The sequence below is a fragment of the Sitodiplosis mosellana genome, unplaced genomic scaffold, assembly GCF_009176505.1.
Source record: "Sitodiplosis mosellana isolate CC-2019 unplaced genomic scaffold, AAFC_SMos_1.0 Smas_scaffold_6197, whole genome shotgun sequence".
In the NCBI taxonomy this organism is placed as follows: Eukaryota; Metazoa; Arthropoda; class Insecta; order Diptera; family Cecidomyiidae; genus Sitodiplosis; species Sitodiplosis mosellana.
The window spans coordinates 6,191,550-6,207,357 of record NW_022601438.1 but is presented as its reverse complement, the minus strand read 5'-3'; the positions used below and the strand labels follow the sequence as shown (position 1 = coordinate 6,207,357).

At 36.0% G+C, this 15,808-nt stretch overlaps 4 protein-coding genes across 9 annotated transcripts; 3 read left to right on the top strand and 1 right to left on the bottom strand.

Annotated features, from left to right (window-relative positions):
* The first annotated feature begins 271 nt into the window (after positions 1-271).
* Positions 272-3,342, top strand: LOC129577425 (lysozyme-like). 6 transcript variants are annotated; one of them, XM_055464413.1, is made up of 5 exons: positions 272-424; positions 2,278-2,440; positions 2,579-2,688; positions 2,757-2,820; positions 3,071-3,342. In XM_055464413.1, exons 2-5 carry the CDS (start codon positions 2,305-2,307, stop codon positions 3,241-3,243), a joined length of 483 nt encoding a protein of 160 aa, XP_055320388.1. In that variant the 5' UTR covers positions 272-424; positions 2,278-2,304; the 3' UTR covers positions 3,244-3,342. The 6 variants fall into 6 exon arrangements, with proteins under 6 accessions (XP_055320388.1, XP_055320384.1, XP_055320386.1 ...); XM_055464409.1 differs by lacking the exon at positions 272-424 and adding an exon at positions 778-938; XM_055464411.1 differs by lacking the exon at positions 272-424 and adding an exon at positions 778-994.
* Positions 3,343-3,461: 119 nt separating this feature from the next.
* LOC129577427 (transcription elongation factor SPT4) lies at positions 3,462-4,407 on the top strand. The gene is made up of 3 exons (XM_055464415.1): positions 3,462-3,699; positions 3,791-3,953; positions 4,178-4,407. The coding sequence occupies exons 1-3, from the start codon at positions 3,631-3,633 to the stop codon at positions 4,294-4,296; spliced, it is 351 nt and encodes a 116-aa protein (XP_055320390.1). The 5' UTR covers positions 3,462-3,630; the 3' UTR covers positions 4,297-4,407.
* Positions 4,408-4,530: 123 nt separating this feature from the next.
* Positions 4,531-9,989, top strand: LOC129577100 (pickpocket protein 28-like). Its single transcript, XM_055463562.1, has 5 exons — positions 4,531-4,770; positions 8,578-8,835; positions 8,911-9,150; positions 9,207-9,685; positions 9,757-9,989. Exons 2-5 carry the CDS (start codon positions 8,588-8,590, stop codon positions 9,987-9,989), a joined length of 1,200 nt encoding a protein of 399 aa, XP_055319537.1. The 5' UTR covers positions 4,531-4,770; positions 8,578-8,587.
* Positions 4,965-6,677, bottom strand: LOC129577101 (glycoprotein 3-alpha-L-fucosyltransferase A-like). Its single transcript, XM_055463563.1, has 5 exons — positions 6,652-6,677; positions 6,025-6,566; positions 5,933-5,960; positions 5,665-5,851; positions 4,965-5,593 (listed from the first exon to the last, which is right to left on the bottom strand). Exons 1-5 carry the CDS (start codon positions 6,675-6,677, stop codon positions 5,060-5,062), a joined length of 1,317 nt encoding a protein of 438 aa, XP_055319538.1. The 3' UTR covers positions 4,965-5,059.
* Positions 9,990-15,808: the final 5,819 nt, after the last annotated feature.

Here is a 15,808-nt window from a genome sequence, read left to right as displayed (position 1 = left end):
TGAACAATCCTGAGGATCCACCAAAACCCACTTCCAGAATTTTTAGATTCAAAAAATTCTAATAAAATCGAGTTTATGAATAAAAAGAAGCAATATCTATAGTTTACACATAAAATGGTTTTATTTCCAGCTATTTAGTAAAATCTTCGGCCTTCGAGTTTGCGTGAAACCCCTAGCATTCATTCCCCAGCTTCGAAGAGAAACGAGACATTAATCATTTGATCGAAAAGTGCTGCCGCTTAATCAAGTTGTGTGCCAGAGGGTGATTGATTGCTCCGAAGCATAGCTATAACCAGTTTTATTTTCTATTTCTCAGAAGTTGATATTTGATCCGATACATAATCAAATTTAGATTGTGTGTTCTAATCGATTAGCAGCAGATACGCCACAGAAGACCGATTGTTCCAGTGTGACGTCCGGTTGTGTATGTTTTGAGTGATTTTTTTCTCTTTGGTTTTTTGGACGACGGTCCGTTTTGTGTTTACTTTATCCATTGTTCTTACCACAGGTGTCGTCAAATTCAATAAGTTTAATCACTTAAATGAGTTCGTGCGATCGTATTTACATCGGGCATCATAAAACAATTGAATTCGTATTCATTTTTATTCTGAAAAACGAAAATGTATTCGTATTTGTCTTTAATACTTACCCAATTTCGTTTGTGTATGGTCATGATGTTATCATTTGCACACGCTCTCAGTGCGATCCGATCTTGTCAAGTGGTTGGACGTATGTGTTGTCATTTTCTAAAGAAACAATGCTTATCACCACCAAATACAAATAGCCAAAAGCCCAAGCAAAGACATAACGCATTCAGTAGTCCTTTTGTAATTTTAATTGTTAACAAAAATAATTGGAGTCTGAGTCATTTAGTATTTGCCTTCTGACGAAACGGCTTACCTTGCTCTATTTCGGCAGATCGCCCAATTTTTATTTTGGTATTGAAATGTTCAAAAATACGTCTACAAAATCCCCAAATAAAAACAAATAAAATGTAACGTAAAAATACGAGGCATTTATTTCATCTTCGCTTTTTTTCTCCTTAAGAGATGAATGGAGATGAAAAATTCATTGTCTAATTGAAAAAAGTGAATTGAATAGTGTAAAAACGAATTTACATTCCATCAGTTTATTAAGTAAACTTACGACACACACGGAAAAAAACTGTATACGATTCGGCGAATAGCACGAGTCGACAGCAACAGAAGCAGCAACAGCTGATAAGCTAGCTACTAATTCAACTTAAGTCTATAGTTTGACGTCGATATTCAAATTGATATAATGATTATCTTCCAAACACCTACATTCGCTTAAGCCTCATTTAAATATTCACTTGGAGTCATTAAGCAGTAGGTATTGCGCGTCGATTTGTGTGTGTGTGTGTGTGATTGTGTGTAAAGCGCTATAGATAATATCGGGTTGCGTTTGTGTTGTGATTGTTATAACCGCCAAATTACATGGTATTGTTTTGTTGACACGCCAAAACTCACCGGAACCATCATTGACAGGCTCATTGCGTATCTTCAAAATATTTAGCCAGATAAATTTAATTCATAATGGTTGATTTTTTACGCAAATAATTGGCGCAGTTTCAATCTAATTCCAAGAATCTGAAAGTTTTTATTTCACTTGAGCCATCTCATATCTTGTAGAGACATTGATCGATGAGCACAATTCAAAAGAGACAAGCCGAATTTACAGGATACAATCATACAAAAGTCGATGACATCTAATCGGCGGCAGATGTATTAAGCTATTTAGTTTTAAAATGTGTTTTTTTTTTCATTTATCTTCGAATCGAAGTGCATTCACTTGAATGGTGTCCAGGGTATATAGTTCGTTGGAATAGGCTCGATTGAGTCACTACTCAAAGTTCGAATCGGTTGATTTACACTAGCCGGAACAGTACTCTCAATAACCATATCAAACTAAGTGGGTGCTTTGAATCATTCGCCTTTATAGAGTAGAAAGTGATAACTAAGTTTTTATTATGCGCTATAAATTTATTTGATTTCGGAATTTGTGGTGTTGACATCATAAAACATGTCATTTCATGTCAATACGATGTATGGGAATCGAGTGCGATGCCAACTATGTCTTAAGACATTCTTTCAAAATACACTCAAAATTGCGTAACAACGATAAACCTCAATTACATTTACTATGGGAATTTCCAAGAATTTTTTTGTTTTGTTTTTGTTCTTTGCTTGATACAACGCAAATCCGTTGGACTTACTTCGAATTATTTATATTGTTGATTTCATTTCATTTGCACAGTTGCCTTCTTTGAGTCAAAAGGACTAAATGGAAGCGGCTAAGATTGTTTTGTTCATCGTATTTCTTCGGCTGGCTGCAGTCAATGCCAAAATCTATCAAAAATGCGATTTGGCACGTGAACTCGTCGAAAAGCACCGATTCAGCCGTACCATGCTATCAAGCTGTAAGTCAATTCACTTTCATTTTGTTTTCACTAATATTTTTAAATTAAGCTAAAAATGATTTAGTACTCAATGAGCAGTGCTCATTGTGACGTAACCGCGTATAACATAAATTATTGACCATGACCATTTTCATTTAGGGATTTGCATGATCGAAGCGGAAAGTGGCTTCAACACAAAAAGCAGCAAACCATACCCACCGATTGTCGGTAGTCTTCCATCAGTACACAAAAGTTTTGGTCTATTCCACGTGAGCTCTCTGCTTTGATTACTCAATTTCAATATTTTGCTCAACGATTCCAACAATTGTTGTTACAGATAAATAGCAAAAACTACTGTGGCATTGAACATGTTGGCGGAAAATGCAAAGTTCGATGCGAAGGTATGTTTGAAATTATTTCATGAAAAGCAGAAAAAAATTCAACATTTCGAATTGGCTTTTTTTCTTTTGTAGTTTTGCTTTCGGCTCTTCGCCGATATTTTCAAATTAATTTTTTTCTTTTTTCAACAATTTAAAACTAAAGAAAATCAATCATCTTCTTCTTCAAATTTTTTGATCAATTTTTGTTCCATTCTGATTCTTGATTGGTTTTTCAATGTTTAAAATCGCCAAAAAACTTGTATTTCAATAGATATGCTGAAAGATGATATTACGAAGGCGGCTCAATGCGCGCAAATCGTTCAAAATACTGAAGGCTTTAAGGCTTGGAAAGGCTGGGAAATGAAATGTAAACCAAATATTAGTAATTTGCCACCGTTGAACGATTGCTTCAGAACTAAAAGAAGTGCTGCTATCGCTGGCTGAACAATGAAAACGAAAGACACCAATGTGTTGAACAAATCATATTTGTACTGAATTAAAAAAATGTAAATAAAAAGAGAATAGCGATTATTGAAAATTTAATTTTCAGATGAAAATAATTTAGTTAAAATAGACGAACGATTCGATTCAATTGTTCGATCTAGTACTGCAATTGAACGTATTCACCCATCAAAACTGGTACTACAGACATTTTAGTTGTCAACACATGATAAATACACAGTCGCTTGGCATTTATTTTCATTTCTCACATTAACAAAATTGTGCTCAATAGTTTCATTTCACTGTGATCGAACTCGGCACAATTTCCCAATACAAACAATTGGAATTGGTTTTAATTTAAACACGAAATTAGGAGACGATTTTAGGAAAATGTCATTTGATACGATTCCAAAAGATTTGCGAGGTCTTCGTGCCTGTTTGGTGTGCTCATTGGTCAAGGTATTTATCGGAACATCGTTCGTGATGGTCCCAATTTTGTATTTCATACCCATCGATCATTCCGTATTTTTATTTTTCAAACACTTTTCAGTCATTCGACCAATTCGAAATGGACGGTTGCGATAATTGCGAGGAATTCTTGCGAATGAAAAACAACAAAGACAACGTTTACGACTGTACCAGCAACAATTTTGATGGTTTGATTGCGGTGATGAGCCCTGAAGATAGTTGGGTTTGCAAATGGCAACGTATAAGTAAGTTTAAATTACGTTTATTTTTTGACTTTCAAAATTCTTCACATGGAACACTGGATTTGTTGAGCAATCGAACGTAATTGTATCACATTTGTTGGGCACGTTTATTATCGCTCAAACTGAATAGAATGCAATAGACTTATTGTGCTAATGATCAGTTTGACAATAAACTTTTCAACAAATTGACCACAACGAGATGAACTAACATTTTCTTCACATTTCAGACCGGTTCACCAAAGGCATCTATGCGATCTCAGTGTCAGGCCGTTTGCCCAAGACGATTGTGAGAGACATGAAAAACAGAGGCATTCCATATCGTGCTCGTGACACCAGTCAACGATAGATTTTCATCGAGCAGTAGCAGTTTTTACAAACTTGAATTTAATTTGTTTTTCTTAATTTCATTCAACTTGATTTCAAATATTTTAAAATAAAAATTCACTATTAGATTCAATTTTCTTCGTTTCCAAAATTACAATTGAATGCACATTCGATGTAAATACAGTCTATTACATCAGAGGGCGCTGACGTTGTTTCAGGGAGAAATACTTTGATGCGAGCTCCATCGACTATCCATTGTAATTGCCGGTCGATTTATTTTCAACTGACAAAGACAAGGCTTTGAAATTCGGTGGATATCATTGTTTGGCATTCACTTGGAAATGATAGCATGTTTCAGCTGCGCTTAAAAGATCTTTGGCATCGGTCAATTGGCGTAGAATATTCTGAACGCAATCATTGTTGAGTGCATTTAAAATGTGCTTCAGTGAATCCTGTGCTGGGCTGTAGTTCCATCCGTAGAGAGAATGTTCGATTGGTATGCGGTATTTCTCCGATATGTCAATAAATTCCGTAATGTTTACTGAATTTTCTTGTGTTTTTATGTGTTTATTTTTTTGAAATCACATTTTGTTCGATAAGTTCCAAATGAATGAACAACGCATGACAAGACATATTTTCACTATGAACCACGTTTGTTCTGAGTTAGTTGATTTAAAGATGAAGATGATTTTGTAGAAAAATGCAGCGAATGGAGATGATGTGTGCACAGCTGCACAGTCTGGTTTTTTTTATCACTTTGAATGTGGAGCAGATGACGATTATGTTTAACTTGTTCCATCAGTTTTAACATCTCGCCAAAAGCCCTTGATACAAACGTCTTTTGCATGTTGCCATTCATTGATATTGCTATACAAGCGTAGAGTTGAGGTGCTGTGCTCATCGTGTAACATGGCGCACAATCGACAAAAAAGATGTAGCCCCGACATTGCTCTCCAAGCCGGCCCCTTGCCGACGAACTCCCCCGTTCCTTTCCATTTGAAATACGAATTGTATAAATTATCGTTTCGGTCCAAAATGTGCAGATATTCAGCCAGTTGCTTTGGCGACTCAAAGTCTTCAACATGAATGTACGACCGAAGAGGTGCATATTTTTCATAAGTGTGACGCGGCGCTCCCATCACAATTGGTAGGATATTATGTTGTAGCCCAGTGTCAAAGAACTTTTCGGTGATGTAATCTTTGCAGTTTGAATTTTCGAATGACAAATAAAATTTGTAATCCGCATCAAGCATATCGAAACATTTTTCACTTTCTTCACATGTGCACTTCAAAGTTCCGCATCTACCGTAAATATCAACCTGGCGTAAAAAAATTATTTTGATTGAATTCACGACAATTTATTGAAATTTGTTTTATATTTGATTTGAACCTGAATGTGCTTTTGAAGTTCTTTAGCATATTCTAGACGACCATTACTAGTGCGTACACAGTTGGAAACAAACCATGCCACTTTTTTCGTCTTATTTGCCGCATAGTTTCGATCTTGTTCTTTTTGTTTTAGCCGAGGATCGTAATACACCCATTTATTATACGGAACGGCTATTGTACTATCATATCTGTCGTAAGAATAATACCAGAAAAATTTGGTAATGATGCGAAAAAGTATCCAATAAATGCTACAAATGCTAAATGATAACCTGTATGAAATGGTCCAATTGATAACATCTAATGAGAAGGATTTTAAAAGTAAGTTTTTATAAGAAATTGTTGTATATGTGGCTCATTTTACCTGGACGATCCAAACGATTTGTATACACAGGCGCTTCCGTATAATACATCGCATACAGTTGTTTCGGTGGACGTGTCTCGTCTGAAGGTATGTATTCATTGTTAAACATAACTAAATCAACATTTTTCCTCTCTTTGGGGTCATCTGTGATTCTGCACGCATCGACAGGGCACTTGGAATCTACGAATGCACTGTCACCGCGTTCGAGCCTCCACCAAGTTGGTAGTCGCAATGGTACATAGATCGTTTTCATTATCTCCTTCCTACGAGACGGATCGTAGGTCGGTGGAATGAACATCATTTGATTCAGAATACGATCACTTCCTGGATCTTCGTAGGGTAATAATTTTGCATCTCGTATGCCTGTCTTAGCAGAAATAGATGCTGGCTTTGGATAACGTGTGCCATTTGTAAAATACCACGGTTTAGGCTTAACGGCTATCAAAAAACTGGACGAATCGTAATCGTAATGCCCAGAAATATATTCTTCATTTTTACTAAACCAACTTTGGGTAATATTTTGTGAAACTTTTTCGCAATTCCTAAAATGATTATCAGAATGGTGAAGAATATTCTTGCGTAAAATTGAAATGTTAAAAATGGTTTTAAACTATAGTTTATCATCACCATACTAGAAGCCCAATCGTTGCCATTAAAACGAATAAGAAGAGAGTAAATGTGTCGAACTTTTTCAATGGAAAATGTTGTATGAGGCAATTGATAGCGCTCATCTCCAAAACTTTTGGTTGAATAGAACTAGTGCTCATTTCACATCCAACTATTAACTAACAAGTTTGTAGATGTGTCAAAATTATATCAACCAAATTTCAGCTCAGCCAAGGTTTCCGAAACGAATATTTTTTATATCTCATAAAGCAAATAAAGTGACATTTTCCTTATACGATACTAGAAATATGCATTCCGGACACATTGATCTCAGCAGATACAAATGTGTAGACAGGTGATTATCCATTATAATAAAAAGTGACACAAAATCGAAAGAAACTATTGCCAAGCAAATATTATAAGTGTCATCGTTTTTGTTTCTATGTTGCTTTGTTGCAGTTTTCATTGATATGCCAAGTACTAAGTAGTATAACGATTGGCCACTTAGTATAACGATTTCACCATCGAATAGGCGAAAAAACACAGGCTGGTTGTTTGTTTTCTTGCAGAATACTATTACAAAACTACTGTACAGAATACTACTATCATACCGTAGTAGATCAGTTATTATAATGAGAACAAAAGTGTATATACGACAGACTTCAAGACAATCAAACTTTATTTTAATTTGCATATCCAAGCGTTAGTAGAAATTTGAGCCCAAATATTCGCAAATATTGAATATAAATTCATATTCGCTGTGCGCTCGCACGCTGTCTGTTCGGCGAAAAGTAATAGGTAAAAGATGTCAATGGGTTTTCTGTAAACAAAAAATATAGACAGGTAAACGACAAACAATAAAGTTGCTGAGGACTTTTGGGTATTTCTTTTTAGAGCCTCGTTAAATTAATTTCTTTTTCACATTGAGATTTTTTCGTAGGCTCAGACAACGAAACGCAATCGCAGCAGTTGAATCACCACGGGATGAGGGAAACAAGCGTACCGAATTCAGAAATAGATTTCAAAGAGAATGATATTAATTTGATCGAGGGAGGAATTCAAACCAAAACCATTGATATGAATTATTATTTGAATGATATTTCTTCTCATAAGTTCAATTACCATTAAACAGCAATGCTATGAATTGATAAAATAAATTTAAAATTACAAAACAGTATATTATCATTAAAGCATTATATGATGTTGGATTCAAATCAATTAGTTGATCATATCTCCACTCATAGATGCTAGATAAGTTTGACATTAAAAAGCGGAATATTCTAGAAAAGTCTCTAATAAAAACGGAAAATGGTTAAATTCACGGTCAGTCATTCATTAGTCAATTGAATATTCAGTTTTAATGTTGAAAATTCAATACAATGAAGCACCCGATTCAAAGGAAAAGGTTTCTAACAAAGAATGATCAACTTTCTAAGGATGTTTTGCGATTTGTAGGCAGTGTATCTACGAATATGAATGAAACATTGAACTTGAAGAAGGCAGAAAATGCACATAGTAAAAATCATGTAAACTTCCTCGCGGCTGCTCAGTTTCCGAAACATTTGTTAATTTTTCTCCTTTTTTCTGCATTTCCAACATTTGTCGATATTTCCATCCAACTTTGAAAATCAGTTGGTTCTGACGACGACGGCAAAGGAGTTTTGTTCGAATTCGACAGTGCATGGAGTTCGATACTTTACCGAAGGAAAGCGTCATTGGATTGAAAGGCATGAATGTGTCATATACTATACGTGAATTTATTTTCAATTTTAATTTTAAGTGAACAGTTCCCTTCTTCTCTTTTGTATTTTTTTTCTTGCATTTTAATTTTCCTCACAACTTTCGATGATCGTAAAATGTTCATGTTAAATTTCAAAAATTAAAATCAATTTACATGGAATGGGCATTCTTGAAATGAACTCATTGGCCAAATTGACTGTTTTCCAGAATCTGGTGGATGATTGCATTCATTTTGTCGGTTGTCTTGTGCACCTGCAGCGTTTGGAACACTTGGTTGAAATGGCAAGAACGGCCAGTGATGGTCAGTTTTAATGATCGAACAACTTCAATTGGGATGGTTCCATTTCCGGCAGTTACCATTTGCCCCACCCATATATACGACAAAGATGATGTGAATATAACACATTTGGCAAATGTATATATGCGAAATTCCAATTTGGAAAAAGAGAACTTGACGAACAAAGAGTAAGCTGTCTTTAATTAACATGTATTAACAGTTCGAAACCTTCCATAAAGTTCATAGCATAAACCATTGACTAGGAAGGATCAATTATGTGCATTGGAGTATATGTGTTTGCATGATTTTGTCACAATACGACGTGCAAACGGTTCTCCAAAAACGGAGAAGCTATTCAAAGCCATTAAAGATATTGCCCCATCGGGAGTAATTCGGTCAGCAGATTTTAGTCAGACGTATGCAAGATACTGGGAAACATTCACCGAAGAAGGTCTTTGCTATTCATTCAATTCGCTCAACTCCTGGGATGTATACACAAATGAGTATGATATTGAACAAAAGCTTAAAATCGCAGTTTATTCAACTGATATCATTCTAGTGTTATACCAGAGCTGTTGACGGTGAGATTCAATCCGAATGTCTCTCACTGGAACATGGAAGACGGCTATGAACTTAGTGTGAATGAAAGTACTGTGTATCCGTATCGTGTGTTCACCGTGAGTCAACGTGACACTCTGCACACGATATTGCATACGATCGTTAATGATAAACCTGACCTTTGCCACAAACATGCACAAGGCTTTCGACTTTCCTTACATTCTCCTGATGAAGTACCCGAAACATCTGATGATTACATTTTCGTTCCGATCGAAGGGGAAGTTCACATTTCCGTTAAACCAAACATGATTGCCACATCAAATGGACTACGAAAATACTCGCCCGAAAAACGAGGCTGCTTCTTCAGAGCAGAACGACAACTGCGCTTCTTCAAATGGTACAGCCAACAGAAATGCGAATTTGAATGCTTGTCCAATTTCACAAGAGATAATTGCGGATGCGTTAAGTTTTTCATGCCGAGTGAGCTCATTTTTTTCTATCTACCAGTAAGTCGTCCAAGTTGATTCGTTTGTAATTTTGGATTCTTTCAGGGGATAATCTCACAAATATTTGCAATGTAAAAAAGTTTTTATGCTTGAACAATGCGACACGAGCCTATTATAAAATGAATACTTTGACACAGAAATGCAATTGTTTGCCGGATTGCAATTCAGTTTCTTACGATGTGGAGGTTTCGCAGGGACAAACGCCATTTTATACACAGAATGAAAATACATTGGTTGGAGCCATTGATGCATCATTGATTCCTGCGAAAGCAAAGTGAGTGAATCATTTTTTTTCTGTCTCTTCTTCCCCTCTTTCATAAATTCATAGAGGGTAGAAATGGACTGATATAACTTTTCCCATTTCTATTTTTAGCGTACGTAGAGCTTACACCCAACTACTCATATCATTCAAACAAACTCATTTTATTGCGCTCAATCGAACGGAAGTGTATACAATGACAGATTTTGTTGCCAGTTGTGGCGGTCTATTTGGACTATTCATGGGCATTTCTCTGCTGAGCATCATCGAATTGATTTACTACTTCACATTGAGATTGTTCTGCACATTGAGACAACAAAAAACTATCGAACCCAGTGTTTTTCCATGGGCAAAACGAAATGATATTTCTTTGCTTCGCGTTCAAAGAACACGTTTTTAATATGATTTCAATTTTTTCGTGAATTTTCATTTTTATAATGTTTGTGTGAATTTGAAATCGAATCTTTCATCAATTTTTATTTGAACTTGGTAATCACTTTAATTTACTACCTTTTCACACAAATTGTAATTTACATATTCACATTTCTTGCCGCGATGAATATATAAATAATGCGCTTCAAAATGATTAGCATGTATCGAATTCATCATCATTATTATAATTCTTCATGGATTGGCAATTTCCAAATGGCCATTAGCTCATCCTTGAGTTGAATTTCAAAAAACGTGGCGTAGTGTGACTGCATCTGAAATTCGCGTTTAGAACTTAATCGAAGTTTACTACGATCCAAGAAACAATGCCGAATCGCAAGAAACTGGGAAAGCAGATGGTGCTTGAGATGACTAGAGAATTCTGTTCAGATTCAACGGTGCATGGGGTTCGTTATTTTACGCATCGAAAATGTCATTGGATTGAAAGGTACGGTTGGCTTTTGAAATGAAGCCGAATTGTTTTTTGGGAAGAAAAGTACGAATTAAACTAAAACAGCATATGACTAAATATCATCTAGAATCTGGTGAATGATAGCATTCACATTTTCAGCCGCTTTCTGCACCTATGCATTTTTGGACATTTGGATGAAATGGCAAGACCGTCCAGTGTTCGTAAGCTTTAATGATAAAATCACTTCGATCAGTTTTTTGTCGTTGTGTCTGTGCTACTTGCTAGTAGGTAAATTTTACATGTTGTTTTTCAGTGCACATGGTGCTGTATGATATTTAGATGTGAATGTAATTTTTTTCTAACAATTATCTACTATTGATAAGCGTTTGAACTACATCACTTTTTGGTTAAGTTCAAAATGTTTTGCAAAAGAGAAATTAACACCAACCAAGGCAAATGTTGACAGTGGGCAATGTTGATTCGTCGTTCAAAACAGCTTTTGTTTCACATTACCTTTAGAACAGTTTATTCACCTTTCCGTGCTTCATTCCATGAAGTCCAGTTGCATACTTAGGGGAGATTTCCCACATACGGGTCAGACTTTGGAATATTTTTATAACTTTTGCATGCCCAAGCGAAAGAGTACGATTTGGCTCTATCGTGACGATACATTTTATCGTGGAATAGCGGCTAGCGCATGTACGCAACACTTCTCCTTTCTCACTGCTGCTATGTTAAACATAGTAAACGGTTCACGCACACCGATACATGACTGTATGCGTGCGCCCTGGAGCTAATGATCGTCACGATAGAGCCAAATTGTACTCTTTCGCTTGGGTGAGTAAATATTTTTGCGGTCTATTTATACCATTCAAAAGATAATGACTAAAGCTAACTTTTTCCCGAAAAGAGTTTACAAATTTGACCAAAAAATAACAAATTATGATCGTTTCCATGGGGACCTTATTTTTTGGCATTCTGAAAAATGACACCACATACGGGTCACCTGAAAATATCCAAATAAATCGCAAAAATATGAAGCAAAACCACTAAAAATGTAGAAAGTATCAATGTTTATTTGTTTCGAAAGCCTTTAGCGGCAAGAAAGAATACAGATAATGTAAAATTTTCATAATTTTACTCATCATCGTTGTCTTCCAATTCCGATTCACAATTTTTGCAAGTGAAATAGCTGCGATTTCTCATGTCAACACATTTCAAATGAAAGAGACGTTGGCATTCACCGTTGCATTTGATGGATTTTTGTGCGGTCAATATTTTGGGCAGCATCTGGAGACAAATTGTGCAAAAGTCAGCGTCTTTCTCAGATGAAGATTGTTTGGCTCGCTTGGCCACAGGCTTGGCTTTTGCAACTGGCTTCTTCTTTTTGGCTTTTGGTTTTGTTGTCAATGCTGCTTTTGCTTCTTTTGCCAACTTCCGTGCTTTGACCTCCTTCAATCTAGCGATGTTTTCCGGAGAAGTCAACAAAGCACTTTGCATCGGCCTTGGGCCACGGTTTGATGGTGGTTTCGGTGCTTAAGTTTACGCCAAATTCTCGAGCAGCTGGACGCTGAGGTTTTCCTTCCAGCGAACATGCTTTAATAGCCTTCAGCAACGATTGAGCATCAACTTTCTTGTTGGGTTGGCTTGATTTTGTTGGTTTGGATGATTTTTTCGAATTTTTGGGAGGAAACATGGCTAAAACACCAAAAATATCAATAAAAACACTATAAAAATGATATAAAAACACTTTCATTAGGTTATAATGACATAAACATACATGACGTTTGAAAAAATGAGGTGACCCGTATGTGGTGCCACTGTGTGACCCGTATGTAGGATAGACGCCATTTTGAACATGACACCAAAAAAAAATTTCAGACCACAAATCACTTGAAACGCTTATTTCATGTTAAAATATAAGAAAAATACTGAATTTATGTGTATCGCACTTACCTTTTTCGGTTGATAAACTATGCGTAATAACACTTCGCAAAAAATTGGAAAAGTACTTTTTCAACAATTTTAAAGTGAAAAAATAAAACTAGCACACGAGGTACGTCTATTCACTTCGGAATACTACCAAAAACTTGCCTCGGTTGAGAAAACAATTTGACAGTATTCGGGTCGGCCATATTTTCTTTCTGTGATGAGATAGTATGGGTGAACCATATGTGGTGCTGACCCGTATGTGGGACATCTCCCCTACCAATAGACAGAAGATTTTTCGCACAATGCTAAGCAAATGAAAACGTTTAAATGAAAAATCGTTGATTTATTCTCGAATGAATACTTATTTTATTGCGATTTTGAGATTATCGACTGATTTTTGGTGGATTTACACATGGCCCATCTTCACTGCCAGTTCAAACAAGGCTTCATACGCTTCCAATCTGAAAACAGACAAAGAAATAATTTTGTAAAGGGATAATGCTAAACACATACCGCTTTAAAATATAATAAAGAATAAGAATAAGAATAAGAAATGATCTCACATGAAAAAAACGTTCGTTAAACCAAATGAATCAAAACTTAAACTTACTGTTGAAGTCCAGTCTCAAATGACTCGGCCCAAACAAACAGCCCATAACCACGTACTAACAACGACGATGCAGTCGGATTTAAGCCTCGAATTGCTTCTTCAATGTCATCGTGAAACACAATCACTTTTAAATCGACGTTTCTGTCATCCAGTCGATCGGGATAGTGGAATTTTTGTGAATATGCAAAAAGTTTTCTTAGTAGACTTTTTGTATTTTTGAGAAAAGTTTTCTTAGTAGACTATTTGTTTATTTATGAAAAGTTCACTTACCTTTACAAACATTTTGAAAAGGTCGGGCACAAGCTGCTCCGGCGGGGTTCGTGGATTACCATCGTGATCCCAGTCCACTCGCAATTTTTTCGCAGTGTACTGCATCACTGCATTTCTGTTTGACATTCTCGTCACGTTCGATGGAAAGTCGGGGTGCCGGTCCGTATCGCAGAACAACTCGTTGAGCGATTTGATCTTTCCCTCTATCGAATTCGGCTTTATGACTTGATTCATTGAAGAATCAGTGTTGGTTCTGTGGAGGTTTAGATAATATGACAGAACAAACGACTCCGTTGAGGAGAGGCCCAAGCGTGTGTTCTCCTACACGCCGAGATGAACTAGAATATAAGTGAAACAGAAATTAATGAAAACCCAGGTGAACACGATAGGCTTTGATGAAAACCTAAATTCGTTCGGTGCGGCTTCTATATTTTTTATGTACATTTTAAATACTGAAAGCCTAGGCTCTCATTGCCATTCTCACTTCTTTCGTACATTCGTAGCAATGAACGCCTAGGCGTTCAGTATTTAATATGTACATAAAAATTATGAAAGCCGCACCGAACGAATGTAGGCTTTCTTCAAAGCCTATCGCGTCCACCCGTGTACCTTTTGTAAGATTTGGCCAACGAGTGACCTACCTCAATTATTGAATCGTCCGAAAACCAAATGGTGTCTCCTTGAGTCATTTTAGCCACGATTCTGGTATAGCTTGAATTGCTGTGCAGTATGGTGACAGCGTTGTCAGCACGCGGAGTGTTGACATGAACACGACGTGTAAATGGCGCGTGCAACAAACCAGCAGACACACTAGGAGAAATGATTCAACGAAAAATGTGTTGGTTTTTTTTTGGCAAATAATCGAGACGATAATATTTCCACGTTTGAAACTTGTGGACTTTTCAACACTTCGACAGACACAGCATGGACAACATTTTCACATCTGGAACAAAAATAATTCGATCAAATTCGATCAAATTCACTTCAAACCCATATGCATTATCGGCCATTTTCACCTTAATGCTACACCACCACCGAAGTCATCAGCCCACTTGCACGCATTTTGATGTAGCAATCAAACACTTTCTGCTTAATCTACCACAAAATTGAAAAAAATTCAACACATTAAAATATTTTTTTCTTTCGGAAAGCACAACTATTCATTTTCTTCACATAAATCCCTTATTTGTTGCATTTTTGTCGGTGTTTAAATGAACACGATAAACAAACTGACAATTTTAAGCGATGGCGAAAGTATGAGTTGAAATAAAAATCATAGTGTTCGGCATTGAATTTATTTCGTTTAATTCAGATAAAGATCAATTACAAACTCGAAAATGAAGTATTCAAATAGAGGAATGGCTTGTTTATTAAATTGATAGTCGGTAGAAGTGTATTTCATTTTATTCTATTCTACGCTGTTAATAATATAATTCTGACATCAATCTCTTAACACCACAATCATCTATTCCCACTTGTTTCAATCCATTTATTAAAGTATTTTTATAATCATCATACTTCTGCGACATCAAATGTGGAGATTCACTATAGCTACAGCATTCCAACAAACGATTTTCGAAGTCATAATCAAAATGACCGAAGTTCCGTATTTGTTCATTCTCAGCTTGTATTTCTTCATCGGTCTTATGGTTGCTACCTTTTGTTATTAATCTCAGAACATATTTCATCGACGAATGGTCTGTTGTTCTTGTCACTATAAACTCGATGGCTTTATTACGTAATTTAAATTCAGTGTCTCTTGATATTATTGCATTGAAAAAATGACGAAAATTCTTCCAACGCCCAATTAATGAAAATCGTTTCAACGATCGATTTTGCGTTAAGAAATACATTAGACTGTCAGGGGGTATATTTTATTTTTTATTTATTTTATTAAACACCGCCAAGCTCTGGCTGAATATAATGTGGGTTTTGATTGAGGTTTGGCCGGAAAAGAGTGCAAGACTGTTACATATTTAAAATAATAAACAATTAGTAGCAATAGGTTTCGACAACTATCAGTTCTCGCCTCGTTAAAAACCTGGCTCTTTTTTGGTACATCATGCGGTATTCACTATAGTAGGAACATGAAAACTAAAACAGTCATACAACCAAGATGGAAATGCTTGATATTAGTCTATAGTAAACGGTCCAGGATAACCTTTGGTAAACGTTTCCAAAGGGA

Coding starts and splice junctions, on each gene's coding strand:
- LOC129577427 (XM_055464415.1), top strand. CDS start 3,631: ATGTCATTTGATACGATTCCAAAAGATTTGCGAGGTCTTCGTGCCTGT. Junction 3,700..3,790: donor TGGTGTGCTCATTGGTCAAG/GTATTTATCGGA, acceptor AACACTTTTCAG/TCATTCGACCAATTCGAAAT. Junction 3,954..4,177: donor TTGCAAATGGCAACGTATAA/GTAAGTTTAAAT, acceptor TTCACATTTCAG/ACCGGTTCACCAAAGGCATC.
- LOC129577101 (XM_055463563.1), bottom strand. CDS start 6,677: ATGGCAACGATTGGGCTTCTAGTATG. Junction 6,567..6,651: donor ACGATTGGGCTTCTAGTATG/GTGATGATAAAC, acceptor TAATCATTTTAG/GAATTGCGAAAAAGTTTCAC. Junction 5,961..6,024: donor AAATCGTTTGGATCGTCCAG/GTAAAATGAGCC, acceptor CCTTCTCATTAG/ATGTTATCAATTGGACCATT.
- LOC129577425 (XM_055464413.1), top strand. CDS start 2,305: ATGGAAGCGGCTAAGATTGTTTTGTTCATCGTATTTCTTCGGCTGGCT. Junction 2,441..2,578: donor CCGTACCATGCTATCAAGCT/GTAAGTCAATTC, acceptor ATTTTCATTTAG/GGATTTGCATGATCGAAGCG. Junction 2,689..2,756: donor AAAGTTTTGGTCTATTCCAC/GTGAGCTCTCTG, acceptor TTGTTGTTACAG/ATAAATAGCAAAAACTACTG.
- LOC129577100 (XM_055463562.1), top strand. CDS start 8,588: ATGATTGCATTCATTTTGTCGGTTGTCTTGTGCACCTGCAGCGTTTGG. Junction 8,836..8,910: donor GAGAACTTGACGAACAAAGA/GTAAGCTGTCTT, acceptor ACCATTGACTAG/GAAGGATCAATTATGTGCAT. Junction 9,151..9,206: donor TGGGATGTATACACAAATGA/GTATGATATTGA, acceptor ATATCATTCTAG/TGTTATACCAGAGCTGTTGA.